The sequence below is a fragment of the Apis laboriosa genome, unplaced genomic scaffold, assembly GCF_014066325.1.
Source record: "Apis laboriosa isolate Shangri-la unplaced genomic scaffold, ASM1406632v1 scaffold34_cov151, whole genome shotgun sequence".
Taxonomy (NCBI): domain Eukaryota; kingdom Metazoa; phylum Arthropoda; class Insecta; order Hymenoptera; family Apidae; genus Apis; species Apis laboriosa.
The window spans coordinates 7,194,680-7,215,833 of NW_025222928.1; the positions used below are offsets into that span (position 1 = coordinate 7,194,680).

Below are 21,154 nucleotides of genomic sequence, written 5' to 3' on the forward strand. Positions count from 1 at the left end.
CACAATTCTAAGCGAAACTTTCGGTAAGAAAGAGATCTCGAGATCTCTTCACAATCCCGGCGCGTTCGTCCCGTACCAGCTTTTCTCGCTCCGGCCAACAACAAACGATCTCTGATTCAAACGAATTGCGGAAGATAAAGGAAATAGATTTTTAAAAAAAAAAAAAAAAAAAAGAAAAAAAAGAGGAAAAGAAAAGAAAACCTCGGATACTCGAGGCTGCAAGGGATACTCGTGCTGTAAGAATTATCATCCATTAATGTTCTGACCGCGTAGGGCCGCCCAACTAATTACGGGTGTGCTTTTCTGGAACGCTTTTTCTATTTAGTCGGTCACGAGAACGGAAACAAAAGAAGTTCTTTGCTCCTTTCCTCGTACAGCTTGAAAGAGAAGCGGTGCGCATTCATCCACGTAGGAAATGTGCATGAAGTTTTCAGAGAAAAGAGAAAGAAATCAAAACGAGATAGAGCGAGCCGTTGAATTTAAAAGTTATAATATGTGGTAATTCCGAGTATTTACCGGATGTTCATTTATCTTTCCATCTCAATGTTTTATTACTTTGTTCTCTCGGGTAAATACTCTGGCGAATATTCAGGTGCATAATAAAGAAAGAGTAACGAGTGAGGGGAGTTCGATCGGTCGTATGACGGTGTGGTTGGTGGTGATGGTGGTGGTGGTGGTGGTGGTGGTGGTGGTGGTGGTTGGTGGTAGCGGAGGCGACGGCGGTGGATGATGCATGGACAAGTGAACGACATCTTTTTGGCAGACAAGACGAGAGAGCGATCGACTTGAATCCACGATTGAAAGCAAAACGAAACGAAAGAAAGAAAGAAACGAGAAGGAAAAGAAGGTGATAGCGTGATAGATTCGGTGAACGAACAGCGACGTAGCTTGTTTCCCTGGAATCGATCAAAATCGACCCCGATCGATTTTGGTAATTCTCGATCAGCCACCTCTCTCTTCGCCCGCGAACCCCTCGTATGCCAACCGTGTTTCTGTGAGTGAACGGTGATGAGTGAACGTGGTTTGTGCGGAGTATCGATAGAATGATACGGAGAGCCAGAAAAGTGACAGCACGATGCATCGAAAGAGAAATAAAGATATAGTAGTAGTAGTAGTAGTAGTAGTAGTAGTAGAGAGAAAAAGAAAGAGAGAGAGAGAGAGAGAGAGAAATGAAGAGTGTTCTCGCGGAGGACAGGCAAACACACACAGGCAGCCAAACAGCCAAGGCAGATAAGGCGGCAAAGTTCGCGAAGACCGTGTGACATCTCATTCATCGACGAGAGAAAAATCTATATTCCAGAATGTGAACAAACCTGTCATTACACATTGCGCGTATCGCTCGATTAAAAATTTTGCGCTTCGTAAACTTTGCAAGCAGAATAGGCAATAACCGGAAACTGTAAAAGGTACACCGGTGGTACGAACGAAATTCTCTTCGATCGATCTCTTGCATTTGCAATTGATCGATTGAAATATATATATTCGAAATATATGGTATACGAATGATTGACGATCTGGAGGAGACTGGACACCGGTGACTAGTCGCCGGTGTAAACTTTCAGGAAGTTTGCGATGGCAGGCAGGCGGGCGATCGAGCAAGCGAGTGTATATTGAGTTTGTCGAATTTTTAAGCAAGCAAACACACACGTGGGCACACACCGCACACGTGAGAACGCATACATACACAGCCAGCAACACGGACAATATCGATAAATGCCCGGTTCAGCCAGCAATTACACTGATTACACTGGTAGCAGCGACAGAGAGGTTGCCGGTATACGCGGCGCTCTTTTCTCGATTCGCGCTTCCAAAATCGAGATTCTTCTTCCTTCTTTTTTTTTTTTTTTTTTTTTTTTTCCATTTTCGAGATCAGAGCTGTCGTTATACTGTTATTTACCTGTCTTGATCAGCCTCTAATAGACAATTGGTAATTGACAAACTATGAGGAGAATCATAGGCGTTTCCTAGAGATTTTCACGCTCCCAGTTGGGATGAGCCTTTCCTTCTCGATTCAATGATCGGCATATTTTTAAATATTTCTTCTCTTATGTTTAATTACAAATCGTAGATTTCTTTTTTCTTTAGATAAAAGAATCGTTTATTATAATATTTTTCGAATTGAAATTTCGATGAAAAATGCGAAGGATTTATTCACGCAAGTTTTACCGATCATCGAATCGATATTTCTAAAACGCGATCCACAGTAAGGAAAGAAAAATGTTGCACACAGAATGCATGGAAGATACAGATAAAGAGAAACAGAAAACAGGAAGTGGAAGAAGAAGACGGAAGCAACTGAAAGAGGATTGTGCACGTACATACAAAAGGATTGTTATATTCTTTCGATAAGTTCGTATTACGAACGGATTCTTCTCGACCGTTTCAACAATGATATTAACCATCACTATCATCAATATCAAGAAATTTGTTCGCTTATCGTCGCAAAGGCGTTAAAAAGATTAGATAAAAAAAGTTGGATAGATCGAGAAGAATTGAAAAGAAAAGAAGAAGAAAAAAAACCAGGGAAAGGATATCTATAGGGAGAAAAATAAATCTAGAGAGAAAAGAGAAATGGAGAGAAGAAAACGCAAAAGAAAAAAAAAAAAAAGTCCTATTTACCCTCTATCTTAATCGCTATGATCGTGATCATCAAAAATGTTCTACGCAACGTATAAAAAGATTGAAGCACGCCATCTCTACGTATACGTGACGTACACGATACATCATGGAAATTGTTTAAATAGTACCGCACATTCATCGACGTTTCTTCATTCCTTCTATATCTCGTAACGCGTCAAAAGCGTTTTCTGTTTTCCATAGCGTCCTTTCCAAAAGACCCAATGCACACGTGCTGGAATTCACCATTGCTGAAAAAAGATATCCTCCACCACTGGCAGCATTAAGAGTACTATTTCTGTTTTTTTTTTTTTTTTTTTTTTTTCTCGTTTTCCCTAATTATTTTCATAACGTACTTGCGACTGCCCCCACTGTTCAGGTTCGTACATTCGATTCCTCTCCAAGCCTCGAATATTTCGAATAACTCGATTAATATCGATTTGACAGCAATTATTCGTTCATATTCATATATAAATATATGATATACACAAGATGTTCCAGAATGGAGGACACAAGCCGAGGTACGAGGTTTATCATATGAATTAACTTTTGTCTGCTTGTGTCATCAATTTTTGAGACACCCTGTGTATATGTATATTTAAATATGGGCAGATTTCTTTCAATGAGATATCTCGCGTGTGAAGTATGTACGTACACTAAATAGTTGTTGAAGTCTCCAGTGCTCGAAATGCGACACGTGCTAATTAGTGCAGCCACAGATAAGTAGCAAAAGAAACTGGAATGGAGCGACGCAACCTCTTACCTTTTAATCTTCGTTGCATTCTAATTACTTTAAACGATCACTCGGATAAATATGAATTTAAATTTAAATTCCGTGTGATGTAGAGAAACATTGATATCATTCTAAAACACATAGATTGTAAAAAAGAAAAAAAAATAAATAAATAAATAAATAAAAAAAAAAAGAAAAAAATATTTATTCATTTATAAAAGTACAAAATGGATTAGGGCTATAGATTGCGTTCGCTCCTTCGACAATTAATAACAAGTTAAACAGGAAAAGAATGAAGACATCGGATATACACAGTAATAGTTTTCGCACACACTTAGAGACGTACATATATCGAGAATAGATATCCAAGATACGAGCATAGACAACGAATAATAATTATGCATGGGAAGAAAAATGCGGAGCTGAAGAACGTAGACAAGAGTACACGAAAACGCGCACACGAACGCACGCGTTCCATTTAGAACAATGTATAAGTATATATATATATATATTATCATTTTGATAATTTTTATTTTCACTTGTGATTCTTTAAACAGACATATTTCCCGTGTGATGAAATAATTAATTTTAGACAAAATTAACACGAAATAAATGCAGTAACTTTTGTCTGCTTGTGTCATCAATTTTTGATGTAACATTGATATCATCGCGTGCATTCGTGCTGCGGATTACCGTCTCGAACCGCGTCGATGCGTCGTCTTACAATTCTTCCGAGTATATTCACATATAAATATATAAAACATATAGATATTGCTTGGCACCCGTGCGATACTGTTTTCTCCCCTTTTTCTTTAAGAGGAAAATGTCTCTTTTTTTTTTTTTTTTTTTTTTTTTTGCTTTCATCATAAAAAAATTATTCGCGTCAAACAAAGCCATAATACCTCGATGTATATGGCTATCATTTCAACTTCCGTTGACTGTATATATTGTTCAAAATATACACATTGATAAGTATTATAGGAACGAAGAATATTTCTGGCGCCGGAGCTGGGTCAAATACTATTTCACGATTGTATGACGCCACATAAATCTGACTGTTTTCATCATACGTTGAAATATCTTCTTGTGTTCATTCTATTGTAATTTGCATAAAACGCCACTTCATTTTCTCTCGTACAGGTATACATATACTTAGATATACATGTACACAATTTCAAAGTTTCTAATCTGACTGAAATAGTATTATGCCCGTCTCTCTCCAGCGCGTTCCATTTTTTTATGTCATTATATCTCTTTTTTTTTTTTTTTGTATGACTTTGTTCCTTTTTTTTTTTTTACTTTGTTACTTTTCTTCAACTGCACCGAGGATCGACTATGACGCCCATCTTTGCCGTGATGCAACGATTTTACCAGCGATATTAAACTTCTATAATATTTTATGAGACAAAATCTGGGAGTAAGAACTCCGGGAATAAATCGCTATAAGTAACGAGGATCGAGGATTAGTACCGAGGATGATCGAGGATGAAGGTTAATGCGTAAATAGAAGAGAATAGTTTCATAGGGATGAGATGAACTCACCTCCTCGCATAATGCCAGCATACGCCTCGTACTTTCCAGGGACTGAAACAGAATGGGTCACGTGGGTTAAGCAACGCATCGCAACGTTAAAATATCAAAAATATTCTAACAAATTACACGAGTTTTTCCACGCATAAACGAAAAAAATTGAAAATATTTAATCGATATATAATATGCAATGATTATAAATTAAATAAAAACACGTTATTAAAGAATTGTCGGAAAATTTTATCAAATTGATATTAATAGACATACCTCATCTGTAGTTTGATCGGCCTTTAGTTGTAATTCCTGCAATTCAGTGCGAGGTGGGCCCTCCACCGTACCCGGTGCTGATGTTGGAGCAGGCATCTTGTTGAGTGCCTGACGATTAGCTTTCTTCTATGATCGCGCTTCTTCGTTCACTCTGCAGCTCGCGCACCTCCTTGTATGGAGACTCGACTATTCTGCAACATTAAAGGATAAAAGATAAATTACAAGTTGTTTTCGTAGATTCTAAATCTTTAGAATCATCCATCTAGTTTATCCATTATCTTAAACGAATCTAAATAACAAGGCAGAAGATAAACGAGGAAATTTAAAACAGTTTCTATCGAAGTATTTATCACGATTATTCATTTACGTTTCATTTAGAGTACATGCTGGACCGAGAAAATCAAATACCCAGCAAATGTACATATGCATTAAAATTCTCGAGAAAAACAGAGAAGAAATATATAGAATAAATCGCGTATGACGTACTTTCGAAAACGAGGTGCACAGGGAACGCTAATAAAGAATCTGTACTTGATCAATGAGAGAGTAGCGGCAAAGTGTATTATTCTCTCGAAGGCGTAACACAGGAATGAGTCGATTTAGCGTGTCGAGAATCTGCGATTGCGAAATTTTACGCAGATATTTGGCAAAAGCTGCCAGCCAGTCAGTCGTCGTGGATGCATGTATACGCGTTTACGTGGTGGAGTTACGTGTATGCCGGTGCTCCTATGAAAATCAATACCCGACGACCGACCGACCGACCGACCGACCGACCCACCGACCGAATCGCGCGCAGACGCACATGACCGCGCCTTCTCCTCTCTCTCTCTCTCTCTCTCTCGCCGTGCTTTGTGCTTCCTGTATTTCCAACCCTCCTATAACCGACCCTTTCCGCGCACACCAACCGCCTCAACGGACCACCCACCACTTTTTCAATCCTCACAGCACCACGAGAACCGATCAGCTGGGATCTCCTGCAACGTATGTAGGTTGAGAAACACCGTTGAAAAGGTTGCACACCAACGCATCCGCCTTGATGCGTTTCTATAAATATCCTCTTTTTTCTTCTTTTTTTTTTTCGACAATCTCTCGGGGGATTTCCGTGTTATCGTAAGTAGAAATTTCAGCGGCCGATGAAAAGATTTTTATCGTGAGAACAATATCGAATTTTTGTCAAAAGTTGCAACGATCGGATGCGATATCAATATCGATACATTTATCTGTTCTCTTTTTATTAGTTTTTTGAACGTTCGATTAAAATTATAGTTTTCCATCGTAAGATTGTATTTATAATTGATCTAGTATTCGAAAATGATGGTATCGAATTTGTTTTATTGCATCACGTTGGTCTTATCTCTTCAGAAAAGATTCAAGAAGAAAATTCACGAACAGTTCAAAGCGCACGGGACACCTTGTTAATGCATTAAGACAGTGTGAGAGCCTGAGGTAATTGGCACTTGTAAATTTAATTGCTGACAAAGTGTAATGAACAGAGAAGATATCCGTTATGAGAGAGAAAGATACGGGACATGCGCCACGAATATACGATCTTTCAGGAGAATTTGTTCATTCGTAAAGAGATAATAAAACGTGTGTTAAAATTAAAGGTTAGGTTCTAAATAAACGTTTCGCACAAATTATGGCGTGATCAATTGACTGAGCTTGTCCTTGCCCTCGAGACGAAGTTGGCTCGTTTCCAGGGCGAAAGGTATCGCGTCGTTTCTCCTGGTCACGGTGCACCTCGCCAAGATCACGGGCGACTACACAGTTAGACCTGGAGGACGCCGTTTGTATACCCTCTCAAATCGCAAACAAACAGATATTGGTGTTCGATAAGAGAGAAAAATGAAGAGTATTCGAAGGAAATCGTGTTTAGAAATCAATACGAGACCTCTAAAGAAATGTTTCTCGAACATTCGAACATTCGTGCATTCAACGAACGTATCAGCATCAACGATACTTTTGAGCGTTGTTGCGAAACAGACTTTTTTATAGTATTGATTCGCATAACGAAACGTGAATCAGATTCTTGATTAAAAAGCTTCCCATTGGTTACAAATTATTCGATTTATATATACGGTTTTTTTTTTTTTTTTTTGATTCATATTTATCCAAATATTTGCTGTTTAATTTTCTAATAAATGAACAAGTTTAAATCACATATTGAATGATTAAAATATTGATAATCGAAATAATAGCGTAAATTTTGCGACGAAATTACAATTCGTTGCAACTTATGTCGTAATTCTAGATTCTTCGATAGAGTATCCAATAGAAAAGCATTTGTTATTTTCAATAGCAAAAAATACATATCAAGACTGATATCATGTATAATGACAAAGACGATCCTGTGATCACGTGGAAAGATATATGTGCTTTGAAGGAAATGTCAATCGCGCAGCCCAATGTGCCGGGTGCCGGCAAAATAATGCGGTCATATCACGATGTATAACTTCAATTTGCATGCATACAGGTACATGAATATATATAAACTGCGCATTGTTTGAATGTTTCGATGCACGTTTTGACGCATATCTTCCTATTTAGAATAGTTAGTGGTTTGAGATTTGATGTTCCTCAAATGTAAATCATAATTAATATTTTAATTATGCAAACGAATATTGTAAAGTCATATCAAGCGATTAATATTTATGAAAAAATGAATAAGTTAATTCATAATAACAAATTAAAAAAAAAATTTTATTTAAAATATACGATATATGTTCTCAAATCTTTAATGTTAAAATTCAATTGTGTTATAATAATTATTAATTTTTCCTACGACATTTAATATATTGTATTACAATATTTGTAATTTTTTATAGATTATAGTAATATAAAATTTAATTTATATTTGTGTAATTTATATAATACAATAAAATTATTAATTTTATTTAAAAGTTAAACAATATTAAATAAAATAATAATCATAGAAAAGGAAAGAAATTGAATATTTTCGCATTTTATGATTCATAAATGTATCATTATATTACGTATCCCATCTTAGATTGAAGATTAAAAATAAAATACTAATATTCTGACGTCATACATGCTCTTTTGTCCTTCTCGCACATACATTCATGTATATATATGCATGCGCGCGCCAGCGCCCTCTTATCATATATATATATACTCGGATGTTTTTCATCAATGACGCTCAGCTGTTAACGCCGGTAAAAAAAGTTTCAAAAATATATCTTTTCAAAATGCTTATCATTTTTAATGATATAAACTATTTGATTTTATCAATTTAACAAATAGAAAATATGTATTTGCAAAATTTCATATATGTATTAAATAGACCGCGCATACGTATGACATTAAGAAATCAATAAATAAAATAAGTAGTTCAAGACGGTAACACGATGTTTTCTACACTTTGGAATAAATATAAAAATTGCAATTAAATAAGTAATAAAATATTTCGTAAATTAATTTTTATGTCATCATATTAAATATATCATTGTTAGATTTTTTAAAAAAAATGTAACATGAATATATATATATATATATATATATATATCTTTTGTACTATACGTTAAATATTAAATATCTAATTTAAAAGTTAATAAATTTATAACAAAATCGATTTAATATCAAGTAAACCATTAATGACGAATTGTTTGGCTTCTCATTTTCTCTTTGCATAAGAAAGTCAAAAGTATTTATAATATTCTGAATAAATATACATAGTAAATATGAATTTTGATTGATAATTGCAATTCATATCATTTCTCTTTCATTTTTTATATTGATATATCATGAAAAAAAAATTAATAATTCGAACACATATAATAATTGTAACAAAATTCAAACATTATCTAAATAAAAAACACCAATTAACTGAAATATTAAAAAATTCTTAAAATATCGTGGTAATATAGTATATAAAAAAAGAAAACTATGCAGTATCACCAGTCTAGCTATTATTACTAACCGTAACTCGTCAATAAAGTTGTCTTCGATGGGTGTTTCCACTGCTAGTGAATTCTATAATCAGCTTGTTCAGCTGAAGAATTGTAAATAAAAAATTTCAGAATTATCACTAACACTTTTTATCTAAAAGTGTGAAAAACCGGTAAAATCGTAAGCAAAATTCACGAAACGTTCTCTCCGACTAGAAGATTAGTACTCAGCTACTGAGCAACGAGCAGTCGCAGAGTTTCAGAACAGCATTCGATTCATAGTGGGGGTAAAATGTCGTCGGCAAAGAAAAGCACCAATAGAAAGACCAGATTACAAAACTGCAAACTCAAGGCGCGAAATTCGTATTTTATATTAAAACATTTCTTTTAATCACAAATTTTAAAAATTTTATATAATATAAAATTTAATTTTTCTAATGATTAATTATATTAATATATAATTAATAATTTTTTAATATTTAATATATAATGAATATATATTAATATAATTTTATGTATATTGAATATTAATCCAAAATAATTATTCAACTATTACAATGTAAACATAATACTCATAATTAGAGAATCATTGATCCATTATGCCGATTTTCAAGTATAATATCGCAATAATATAAAGAAAACAATTTTTAAATTACGATACATATCAAGTGTTAAATAACGAATCTTACTGTCTCACTTATAATTTAATTTATTTAAAAATGAAAAAAAATAAAACAAACAAAATATAGAATGAAAAATATATATATATATGCACAAAATATGGACTAAATATGGAAACTGCAATCATTTTATATAATAATATTAATTTAAGATAATAATATAAATTTAATGTATTATTATAATAATTAATTTAAAATCTCTAATGAATTAGCTATATTAATAAATTCTACTAATAAAATTCTTATAATTTCAAAATATCATTAAAATTATTTACTAAGATATTTTTTCAAGAAAACATTTAAATATTTATAAAATATTTAAATATATATCTAAAATTATTTTATTTATCTTTCATATATATTCGTTTAGAAAAAATTGAAAAGTAAATTAACAAATAATTAAAATTAAATTAAATTTAATAAAATTAATTAAATTAAGAATCTTAAAATTAAAAAAATTGTTAAAAAATATATAACTATTATAATAAATAAAATATTAAACTTCATATATATGTATTATTATAATAAATATTTTTAGAAATAAGAAATATAATGTATATTAAGTTGAATTAATTATCTAACTTTCAAAGCCACGATAATTATAAATAATTTGTATAGAAAAAAATTTAATCTATTAAATATGTAACTATATTAAATTTATAAAATAAAATAACAAAACAAAAGAAAGAAAAAATAAAATTTGTAAAAAATTCTAAATTCATTAAAATTAGTAACATATACGTACTTTGATATGAGTCAAATGATAGCTAGAATAAAGTAGAAAATCGATACAACTTCACTGCAATGTGGTACTTTGTTAGTTTCAATCTATACATTTCATTTGAAGTAAGTTATATTAAATATTGTATTCGCTTACCAAGGATAATCAATGAATTCTCACAAATCACTATCGTATAATTTGTTTAAATATTTTAAATATTTGACTTTTTAGAAGACACTACAGCTATTACTGATGATCACATCGATACAGTGAAACAGCTGCTGCTTTTTTGACAACCGGAACTTGAAAATGGTTAACATCAATTTTAAAAATGGCGCGAAAATTTGAATGTAAAAATATATAAGCAATATTATTATAAAAAATTTATGAAGTATATAATAAAAAAATTAATAAAAATACAGTCAAAATTTTTTAATTATCATATGGAAAATTTTATTATAAATTTGTAAAATTGTATAATTTTTATTTTGACATGGAAAAACATATTAGTAAAATGAATACAAATAAATATAATTATTTTTATTATTTTAATATAATGTTAAACATATTTCAAATTTATTTTATGAAATATTTTTAATACTTTCTATTATCCTATAAATTCTTGTTTACATCTAATTATTTTCGTATTTCATGAAATTTATAAACTGTTAATATAAATATATATTGGAATATATTTACATAATATTAATAATTTTTAAGTTATTAGATTTTATTTCAAAATGGTTCAAAATAATGAACGCTTTTTTTTCGCATCATTATTCATATTATATAATATGAATATTTAGAGAATTTAAAAAAATCTAAGTTTATATATTATATATAATGTATAAATATATATATGATACATATAAATATGAATATTATTTTTAATATTTTTTATTAAGATATTAATACGAAATAAAAATTTTTTTATATTTTGAAAATACAAGAAACTATTATATTATAATATTAATTATATTAATTATAAAATATAAATTAAACATTAATAGAGTACAAATTAACCACATATTAAATTACAGAATTTATCTTATCTTTGATGCAATAAAAATATTTATAAAAACATGAGTTCGTAATTAAAGTCAAGTATGTATCTTTTATAATGAAAAATGTTACCAGTTTTTTTTAATTTGTCATATCTATTTACATGTATTAAATCATCTCATTTGTTGTTCTTGTTGAGATCTGTTATTTTCGAATACATCGCATAAGCATTTATATTTACAGAAGAAATAGAGTGATCAAAATCAGATTAAAACTTAATTTCTTATTTTTAATTTATTATTATTTTTAATTCAACGATAAATAAAAGAATATAAAAATTCATCCAAGAATCAATTACGTCAGTTAAAACCATTGGAAGTCAATACCGTGCTGTGTGTGCACTAAGATGGCAGGCTTACTTTTACATAAAACGCGCTTTTTATTTTTATTAATCGTTACTCCAATTCTTGTATTTTGTGATTCTGTCAACAAACCAGTACAAAATGTTCCGGAGCCTTTAATTCAACGTGCCTTGAATTCTTTGAATCAAGATTCTCCGACGCATCATACATATAGGGGCGGTAACCTGATTAGCGCGCAAAAATTGGTATATTATCTATCAGTCTTTTAAAATCTAAATTTTTATTATAGATATATAGATTTTATATAGATTAGAATTAAATGTATATTGTATTAATTTAATTATAAAAAGATTGTTTAATTTCTTAACTTTCAGGAAGAATCTCCATATGTAATATATAGGCTTACATTTGATTTAATTCCTATTTGTAAAGAAGCATTAGAACCTTGTCCTCGAGAAGCATGTACTATTGAAATAAAACAACATGAACTTGGAGATATAAATGTTTTAAAAGAATCAATACAATGTATGTATTTGTATCCTCAATCTGGACAAGATGACCAATTACAAGTACAAGAAAATAATCAAGATCAGGATCACATTATTGAAAATTTAGACAAACAAATTATTAATAATCAAAGCATTGAATTAGATCATGAAATTCAGAAAAATGGAGATCATAATGATAGACCATTTATAGCAATGAGAGCTTCCAGTCCTAATTATTGTCCAGGATGTCCATATGAGCTAAATCCAAATTTACCTGGATTTATTTCTTTTGGAGAACAAGTAGCAAAGTCAATGGATGAATTAATACAGAATGACTTTAAACACAAAGTAATCGACATTGTCAAAGTAACTCGTGTTATTCCACCTTCATCTAATATTATACAATACCAAATCTTATTACATATAGGAGAATCTGATTGTTTAAAAAATGCAGTAGAACAATCAGAATGCTCTATCCACTTAAATTCTTCTTTTAAGATATGCTTGGTAACATTTGAAGAAAAACCATGGCAACAATCTAGCCGTAAAATAGTAAAAAACAATTGTACTTTGAATAATAATGCAGAAATTAAAAAAAATATTAATTCCTATTCAACAATAAATAGTGAAGCACTTGTAACATCAATACCTAATAGAAAAGAAAAATTGGAAGCTTTAGAAAATTTAAAAAATATTCTTGATAATTATACTTATGTCACAACTAAGAAATCAGAAGAACCAGAACAATCAGAAGTGACAGAACATCCTATTTTAAAAATTTCTGTTAATGGAAGTGATAATGATGCTAAAGTTCAAAGATTTGAAGATAAAGTAAAAGAATTTGATGAATTTTTAAAAGATTTTGATTTACCTACAACAGAAAGTCAATCAAATTTGGAAATAAAAAAACATGAAGTTCAAGAAGAAATTATTTATCCAACAAAAAAAGATTCTATAATTAATAAATCACAAATCTTGTATAAAAACAAAAGGTCAGAATTAGTTGGAGCATCCAGTTATATAGATATTAATAATCCTATAGTACAAGAACTTGCAAACAAAGGTTTAAAAAAATTTTCAGAAAATTCTGAAGGTTCAAATGAACCTATGATAGTAGAAATTGTTGATGCCTCACGACAAGTAGTATCTGGGTATTTATATAAAATAAGAGTTAAATTAGGTACAAGTAATTGTCCAAAAGGTACAAAAGATAAATGTCAGTTGAAAGAGGGAACTGAAATTAAAGAATGTTTGTTCAGTATATGGTCTCAGCCATGGATAGATAAAGGATCTCCAAAAATTACCATTAATTGTGATTTAAACAATCGTCGAAAACGATCTTTACGAGGTAGTAAATATAATCAAAAAATGTTAAAATTAGCTCAAGATATAAAAAATGAAATGTTATTTGAAGATTTTATTATAAAATTTAACAAAACATTTAGTTCAACCAATGAAAAACAAAATCGTTTTCAAATCTTTAAGCAGAATCTAAAAGTTATTAAAGAATTGCAAACATTTGAGCAAGGAACAGCTGAATATGGTGTTACAATGTTTGCAGATCTTACGCCTAAAGAATTTAAAACTCAATATTTAGGTTTTCGTCCTGAATTAAAACAAGAGAATGAAATACCTCTTGCTAAAACTGAAGTATCAGATATTTTTTTACCATCTAAATTCGATTGGCGTGATTACAATGTAGTTACGCCTGTGAAAGATCAAGGTCTATGTGGATCATGTTGGGCATTTTCTGTTACTGGAAATGTGGAAGGCCAATACGCGATTAAATATAAAAAATTATTATCTTTATCAGAACAAGAATTATTAGATTGTGATACTTTAGATGAAGGATGCAATGGAGGATACATGGAAAATGCTTATAAAGCTATAGAAAAATTAGGTGGTCTCGAATTAGAATCAGACTATCCTTATGATGGCAAAAATGAAAAATGCCATTTCTTTAAAAAAAATGCTAAGGTACAAGTTGTCGGTGCTGTAAATATTACTTCAAATGAAACAAAAATGGCACAATGGCTTATTAAAAATGGGCCAATTTCCATTGGAATCAATGCCAATGCCATGCAATTTTATATTGGAGGAGTTTCACATCCATTTCACTTCTTATGTAATCCTAAAAATTTAGATCATGGAGTTTTAATTGTGGGATATGGCATTAGTAGTATGTATATTGATAAACTTTTTAAATACAGTAATTTTTTTATCCTTTTACATGGTATATTGTTTTTTAGAATATCCTCTCTTTCATAAAGAATTACCATACTGGATAATAAAGAATAGTTGGGGTTCACGATGGGGCGAGAATGGTTATTATAGAGTTTATAGAGGAGATGGTACCTGTGGAGTTAACGCGATGGCTTCAAGTGCGATAGTTGCATAACAAATATATTTAAGAAATTAATGCCTTTAATAATATTTAATTTCTTCGAAATAAAATTATATTTTTTTTTTTATACTGTAATAAAAATAAAATTATATTAATGTAATATGAATGAAATTAGTTGCTTGCACTTTAAAAATTTAACGTAACATATTTTAATGATAAAACATCATAAATGTTATGTTTCATAATTAAAATTGCAAATTCGTAATAAATACTAATACTAATAATGATATTAATAATGAAATTTTTACAATTATACAATTATAATTATTAAGAATCATAATGATGTTTTTATAATAAAAAAGCATGTTTGTTACAAATATTTATGTTTTGTTATTGTTCTCTTCAATTTAACGACTTTCGAATATCGAAAATTTAACAGAATGAAGACATTAATTTTTTGAAGATATATTAATAAATAAATTGAAACATCAATATATTCAGAATGTAATTAAAAATTATATTTTTTCTTATTTCGACAGTCATAAATATATTTCTTTGAAATTCTAAATTAACACAAACAATGCATTGTTGTGTATTATTAGAAATATTTATATAAGTTTTAAATTTCATTTATTGTAAATTATAAAAATTCACATACAGAGAAAATTTCTTGAATGTATGTGATTTCTATGTCGATTGCGACAAAATTCAGATTATAATTACAAATGCGAAATTACAACATACAAAATAATATGCATTTGTAACTTAAAAATATAATTCCAACGATAATTTTTATAACTGAACATGTTATAAAAATGTAGTTCTCTTCTTTTACTTATTGTTTATCAAAAATGTACTGACAAATATTAACAATGCTTATTCCGTGAATACGTCATAAAGTGCGCTTACCTAGTATCTCTAGGATATTCAAATATCTATTTTTCCATTTACATATATTTTTAATTTTTTTTAAGCGATACGTTTAACGCATATCAGCAAAAAAAAAATTATAATATTATAAACTAAGTACACGGAAAAAATACTTATACAAGTTGTAGGTAACATTTATGAACTGCTACTCTCCTGTTAAAGAAATAACACGTCACGGAATAAAATTAGACGTAGAATATTGCATTATACAAACTTAATGCAAATAGTATAATTGGAGAATATTTCACATAATGTACTTTCTTTCGTACCATATGGCATTCTTTATCAACTACCTGTATCATGTATGTCTTTAATAATATATTCAACATCAGTCGGGAAATTCTTTAATATTTCCTACACTTTTGTATTATTTAAAATATATTAAGAAAGAATTTCATGCAAATAATTATTATGTATTGAAAAAAAAAACATCAGTACGACAAGTATTATTATTATTATTATTATTCGTGTCAGGTCACTGATGTGTCATTGGAACTTGAAAGAATTTTGCTTCTTTTGTTGTCTGTCATCCTTAGATGAAAAAATAAAGATTTTAAAATGTACAGTAGATACAGCAACGCAATGAAAGCTGGTACAAGAGAAATTTTGTATTATCTTCTAATAGTAATTATAAGATCCCCATTGATTGTACGGTCCATATGCTTGAGGTCCTCCTTGTCCATATTGCCAATTTTGATAGTTGGCATAATTAGGATCGGAAGGAGGTGGATACTGTTGATAACCTTGTTGATATCCACCTTGACCACCATATTGACCACTTTGAAATTGTTGTTGTGATTGATAAGGTCCACTTGGGCCACTGCTATACTGGTATGATGACTGTGAACTTACAGAAGGTGGAGGTGGTACATTAGTCTGATCTCCAGTTTTAACTTTCTTTGGAGGAGAAGTATCTCTATAGAACATTAAATTTGCGCAATTTAATTATTTTATTGATGATAGCTTAAATATTTTTTTATAAAAATAATACTTACGTTTTGGTATCATCATTTTTCGTCTTTTTTCGTTCCTTTGCTTGTTTGATGCATTTTTGAAATTGTTCATGTGCTTTTAATATTTGTCGAATATCTGGACTAAAATCTTCAAGAAATTCTACTTTACGTTGTGCAAAAAGTACTCTTTGTTCTAGATCAGCATGCTCTCGTTCTATAAACATATCCATATATCCGACAATTTCTTGAGTATCAACAGGAGTTCTTTGCATTCCCAAATCAATTAATTGCAAATAAAGTCTTGGATTATCTTTATCTTTTTCTGTTGCCTAAAAAATATATAATATATAAAATTATTTAAAAGTTAAATTAAATTATAAAGGTATATAATTAGATAAAAAATATATGAAATGTATTGTAAATATCAACATGATCATACCTTCAATAATACTTTAATTGCTTTATCCACATCATTTTTTACTTTACATAAAAATCTTGCATACTTTACTACAATATTATTTGCGATAGTTCTATTCTTACTATTGCTAATATAATTTTCATACAATGTACAAGCTTTATCTAAATCTCCTCTTCTACGTTCTAAATTTATTCTCCGATATGCCACTTGTAACATGTTTGGTATTACATTATCAATATTTTCCAATATGTTTGCTGCTTTTTCAAAATTACCCTGACCTTCTTCAAATGTAGCCCATTGCAAATGTAAATTTGGCTTCTTTGGATGATGCACTGTACAAGCTCTAGTATATACATCTCTTATTTTTTCCACATTATCGCCTTTCAAGGATTCCAAATAACGAACAAACTATAAAATAATTAAAAAATATTTAAAAATTAAATGCAGAAATATTTTCGAATCAAAATAAATAAGAAAAACTTACTCTCATCCAAAATTCATCATATAAAGCGCATGCTATTAAACATCTTTCAAACAAAATGATTATTCGATTTTGATCTTTTTGTTCAATTTCAAAATCTAAATATTCCTTCCAATTTTTTAATTGACATCGTTCTAAAGGTTTGACATGGAAATATGGTCTTTTAATCTGTAAGTAAAGATTAAATATTAAATAATAAATATCACATTAAGTATATGATGTACTTACACCTTCTTCATATGACCATCTTGCAGCAACTGCATTAATATTAGCTTTATGCATTTTACGTCTACTACTAATAATTTTTTCTCTAATAGCACGGGTTTCTTCATCAGTTGGAGGAAGTTCATGTGGCGGCGGTTCTTCACCAGGTGGTGCATCATCAGCTGCTGAAGTAGAAGTAGTGTCATCCGATTTCAAAAGTGCTTTCACTTCAGCACGTAATGCAAGAAAATCGTCAACATTTAAAATACGATTTGGTAAATTTGAAGAAACAAATTCTTGAAATGCATCAAAATGAGAAATATAACCAAGTGTTGGAGTACATAATAAACGATCATATAATGCTGTTACTCTGCTTAGACGTTTGCCTTCTAATTCCCATTTTATATAACTTTCCCAAAGACGATCAGATCTAAATAAAAAAATATACATCTGTTATAAATATTATATAAATATGCATAAAAAATCGAAGATATATATTTCGCACCTGAATTCAAGACCACATGCCTGGATAGCTTTTTCATATTGTTCTCGAAGTTTTTCTTCATCTTTTTCATAAACGGTTTTGCAGTGGTTGATGTAATGAAGCCAAAGGTCGACACTGAGCGAAATAGCTTTCAAACCTTGGTCGAATACCTGTAGTAATGGTTTGCAATCACATTTAGAATAGTTTACAAGTGATTGGGCTGGTGGCGGGTAGACTTATACCTATTTTTTGTTTTTTTTTATTTTTTTTTTTAAGCTTTCGATAAGCATTACGGTTTTTTAGCAACGTATACTCACATATCATACGCGTACTGTAAATAAAGAGATTTAATTAACACAGAGATTGCAGAGCATTGTGCATTCACCTTAAAGTCAAGGAGTGTTCCGATCTGGGTGCCTCTGTGTCTTCCGCCACATTTTCTTGCTCCCTCTCTGGCATGTTCACGTCCTAAGTCTTTGTTTCTGACTTTGATTTAACACCCAACCCAATCTTACTTACATTAAGTAAGGTACCGCATCTTATGCTTAAGTTACAATACTTTCTGTAGTAAGCTATGTGTACAAATGCTTACAGTAAATATTATACACAATTTCTTGCACGGTAATATCGCAAATTGAAACAACTAGCCTTCGCTTGACTTACGTATCGTATGTAGAATATCGATATAACGGTATAAGTAAAACAGTAATATACGCAATAATATTGTAGATATCGCAGAATAATTAAGTAACTAGCTATTTGGTAAACGGAGAGAGTCGTATAGGTGCCGCAAGACGTGCTAGGCTGTTGGAAGGGAAAACCATATTTACGTGCGTGCACACTGCCCACGCGTCTTCCTAACTCGAGCTATTTTCATTAGATTGCGTTAATTAAATGATATCATAATAAGAAATAGATCTAATAAATATGGTAAACGAATTGACTCACCCTTTGGACATTATCGGGGTTGCCCTTCTTCTTCTCGTAATCAGCGAATTTTCTCCAATAACCATAGCAATATGGATAACGATCCAAAAATTTGGTATAAGCCTCACGTGCAGCCTCTGCATCATTCTATGTGACAAATAAATCATATATTAAGTATAATTTTTATAGTATTGTTGCTTTTTAACTTACTTCTTGATCAACATATTGGAGAAGATAAGTCCATCCTGTGAAATCTGATGGATCTTCATTAACAGCTTTCCAGTATTTTTCTAATTCTGGTAATGTCTTTTTCTTTGGCGATGCTGGTTTAGTTTCTTGCTTATTATCCCCTGGATCTGTTTCTGTTGAAAGAGCTACCTTCTTTGCTGGTGTTTCATCATTATTTTCAGATGTTGGTGAACTAGGATCATACTCTCCTTCTGCATTTAATTTACGTTTATCTGAAAACAAATATAGTACAAAATAAAAAGACCGAAATATAACAATTTTAAAAATTTAAATAAATTTTTTTTTCTTACTTGTGCCTTCCGTTTTGTTCTTCTTTTCTGCGATTTTATTCATTACCTTTGTTCCACTTTTCTTTTTTCTTTCACTATCTAATGGTAATTCATCTTCAGAAACTGATTCAGTTTCTCCCAAATCTGCTGGAGCTGCTGCTGGTAATTCTTCATCAGATACAGCTTCTGTTTCAGGTTCCTAAATATTAAAAATAAAATATTATATAAATTATAAACACACATGCAAGCGCGCATGCACATACAAAATATTATAAGTTTTTAATCTTACTTCTTTAATAATAAAATACCTTTGTGGCAGCTTCAGTTGGCAATTCATCTTCAGATACAGCTTCCGTATCAGGTTCTGTTTTTTTTATAGCATTCTCAGACAAACATTCCATGTCAGTCTCTGTTGTTTCTGATATTTCCATCATTTCTGTCATATCATAATCAGGCACAGTTTTTTCTATAACATTTTCTATACTTTCCGATGTTTCTTGTTGACAATCTACTTCTACAACTTCAATTCCAGTACTTTCATTTATAATAGTTTCAGATTCAATTTCTTCTGTTTCTAGGATTTCTGTCACTTGTGTTATTGTTTCTCCATCATCATTTATAACTTCTTGAAAATCTATCAATACACGTTGATTTGTTTCATCATTACTAATATCTTGTCCTTCCATATCCATTTGTTCACGTTCATTTAACATATCAACTTTATCCATACTACTTTCTTCTATGATCATAGGATCTGACACTGTAGTAGAATGATCCTAAAATAAAAATATTTTAAAATATAATTGAAATTAAATTTAAAAGAAAGAAATATATTTTATTTACAATTTGAGATGCAGATGTTTCTAAATCAGGTACAGTTTCTTGGATTCCTATTTGTACAGTTTGATTCATATTGATTTCATGAATAGTAGTATCACCAGAATCTTCTAATTCTAAATGTAACATAGAGGAATCATCTTCATTATGCTGTTCAATTATAATATCACCAAATCTTTGCACTCCATTCTCAGGAATGCTTTCCATTACCACTTCTTCTTGTAATATAGGTTCCTCTTCCTGAAAAATTATAAGAAATTATTTCTATTAAATAAGATATTGAATACGAATTTTAATGATTATAAGAACAACTTATAGTACTATAGAATTTACGTACCTCGACCTCTTCGATTTCTTGCACTTTTTTCGGAGAACGTGTTGCCCTCGCTAGAAGTTTTTTTACAGGAGATTTCTTTGCTACCACGGTAGTCTTTCGTGTACGACTAGATCTCGTACGTCGTACTGAAAAGAATCAAAATATAAAAAAAAATGCAAAATTTGAATAAGATATTTACGTTACATGCGTATGTGAGACGCCATTCGTTTAATGGCGGTTTGCAGGTCTTTACTACCGGGTTTATTAATATTTTTATTTCATTTTATACAACTGTATATAAATATAAATGAAAATCAATATTATGTCATGTTAAATACAGTTTCTTTCATAAATATCATCTTCTTACCGGGTTCATTTAAAGCGATCTCACTTTCATCACCACTTGCGGACGACATCTTGCCTCGATGCAATCTCTGG

At 30.4% G+C, this 21,154-nt stretch overlaps 3 protein-coding genes and 1 long non-coding RNA gene across 10 annotated transcripts in view; 2 read left to right on the forward strand and 2 right to left on the reverse strand.

Moving 5' to 3' along the window:
* The window catches only part of LOC122715160 (synaptosomal-associated protein 25), a 30,236-nt gene extending 19,493 nt beyond the window's left edge, over positions 1-10,743 (reverse strand). For 3 of the 7 annotated variants that reach the window (XM_043937107.1, XM_043937102.1, XM_043937103.1), the window contains exons 1-3: positions 9,084-9,273; positions 5,147-5,337; positions 4,892-4,933 (exon numbers count right to left, since the gene is read on the reverse strand). In XM_043937107.1, the coding sequence (XP_043793042.1) occupies positions 4,892-4,933; positions 5,147-5,242 (138 nt within the window). In that variant the 5' untranslated portion in view covers positions 5,243-5,337; positions 9,084-9,273. Of the gene's footprint in view, positions 1-4,891; positions 4,934-5,146; positions 5,338-5,632; positions 5,907-9,083; positions 9,275-10,608 lie in introns of those variants that run through there. The other 4 variants (XM_043937108.1, XM_043937106.1, XM_043937104.1 and 1 more) reach the window with 3 other exon arrangements.
* Positions 10,531-10,869, forward strand: LOC122715161. The gene is made up of 2 exons (XR_006346791.1): positions 10,531-10,577; positions 10,684-10,869. It is a non-coding gene; the product is annotated as an uncharacterized LOC122715161 (long non-coding RNA).
* Positions 10,870-11,635: 766 nt separating this feature from the next.
* Positions 11,636-14,819, forward strand: LOC122714828 (trophozoite cysteine proteinase-like). The gene is made up of 3 exons (XM_043936520.1): positions 11,636-12,061; positions 12,191-14,483; positions 14,554-14,819. Exons 1-3 carry the CDS (start codon positions 11,861-11,863, stop codon positions 14,700-14,702), a joined length of 2,643 nt encoding a protein of 880 aa, XP_043792455.1. The 5' UTR covers positions 11,636-11,860; the 3' UTR covers positions 14,703-14,819.
* Positions 14,820-15,261: 442 nt separating this feature from the next.
* LOC122715389 (pre-mRNA-processing factor 39-like) lies at positions 15,262-21,148 on the reverse strand. Its single transcript, XM_043937548.1, has 13 exons — positions 21,084-21,148; positions 20,738-20,862; positions 20,407-20,640; positions 19,872-20,339; positions 19,585-19,762; positions 19,256-19,506; positions 19,067-19,192; positions 18,140-18,288; positions 17,659-18,064; positions 17,434-17,598; positions 16,971-17,357; positions 16,574-16,860; positions 15,262-16,494 (listed from the first exon to the last, which is right to left on the reverse strand). The coding sequence occupies exons 1-13, from the start codon at positions 21,130-21,132 to the stop codon at positions 16,197-16,199; spliced, it is 3,123 nt and encodes a 1,040-aa protein (XP_043793483.1). The 5' UTR covers positions 21,133-21,148; the 3' UTR covers positions 15,262-16,196.
* Between the last annotated feature and the right edge of the window lie 6 nt (positions 21,149-21,154).

Bases quoted from the DNA above. Each gene is read 5' to 3' on its own strand.
- LOC122714828 (XM_043936520.1), top strand. From the start codon at position 11,861: ATGGCAGGCTTACTTTTACATAAAACGCGCTTTTTATTTTTATTAATC. The intron at 12,062-12,190 runs GTATATTATCTA...CTTAACTTTCAG, and splicing joins TGATTAGCGCGCAAAAATTG to GAAGAATCTCCATATGTAAT. The intron at 14,484-14,553 runs GTATGTATATTG...ATTGTTTTTTAG, and splicing joins TGTGGGATATGGCATTAGTA to AATATCCTCTCTTTCATAAA.
- LOC122715389 (XM_043937548.1), bottom strand. From the start codon at position 21,132: ATGTCGTCCGCAAGTGGTGATGAAAGTGAGATCGCTTTAAATGAACCC. The intron at 20,641-20,737 runs GTACGTAAATTC...ATAATTTTTCAG, and splicing joins AAGAAATCGAAGAGGTCGAG to GAAGAGGAACCTATATTACA. The intron at 16,495-16,573 runs GTAAGTATTATT...AATGTTCTATAG, and splicing joins AAAAATGATGATACCAAAAC to AGATACTTCTCCTCCAAAGA.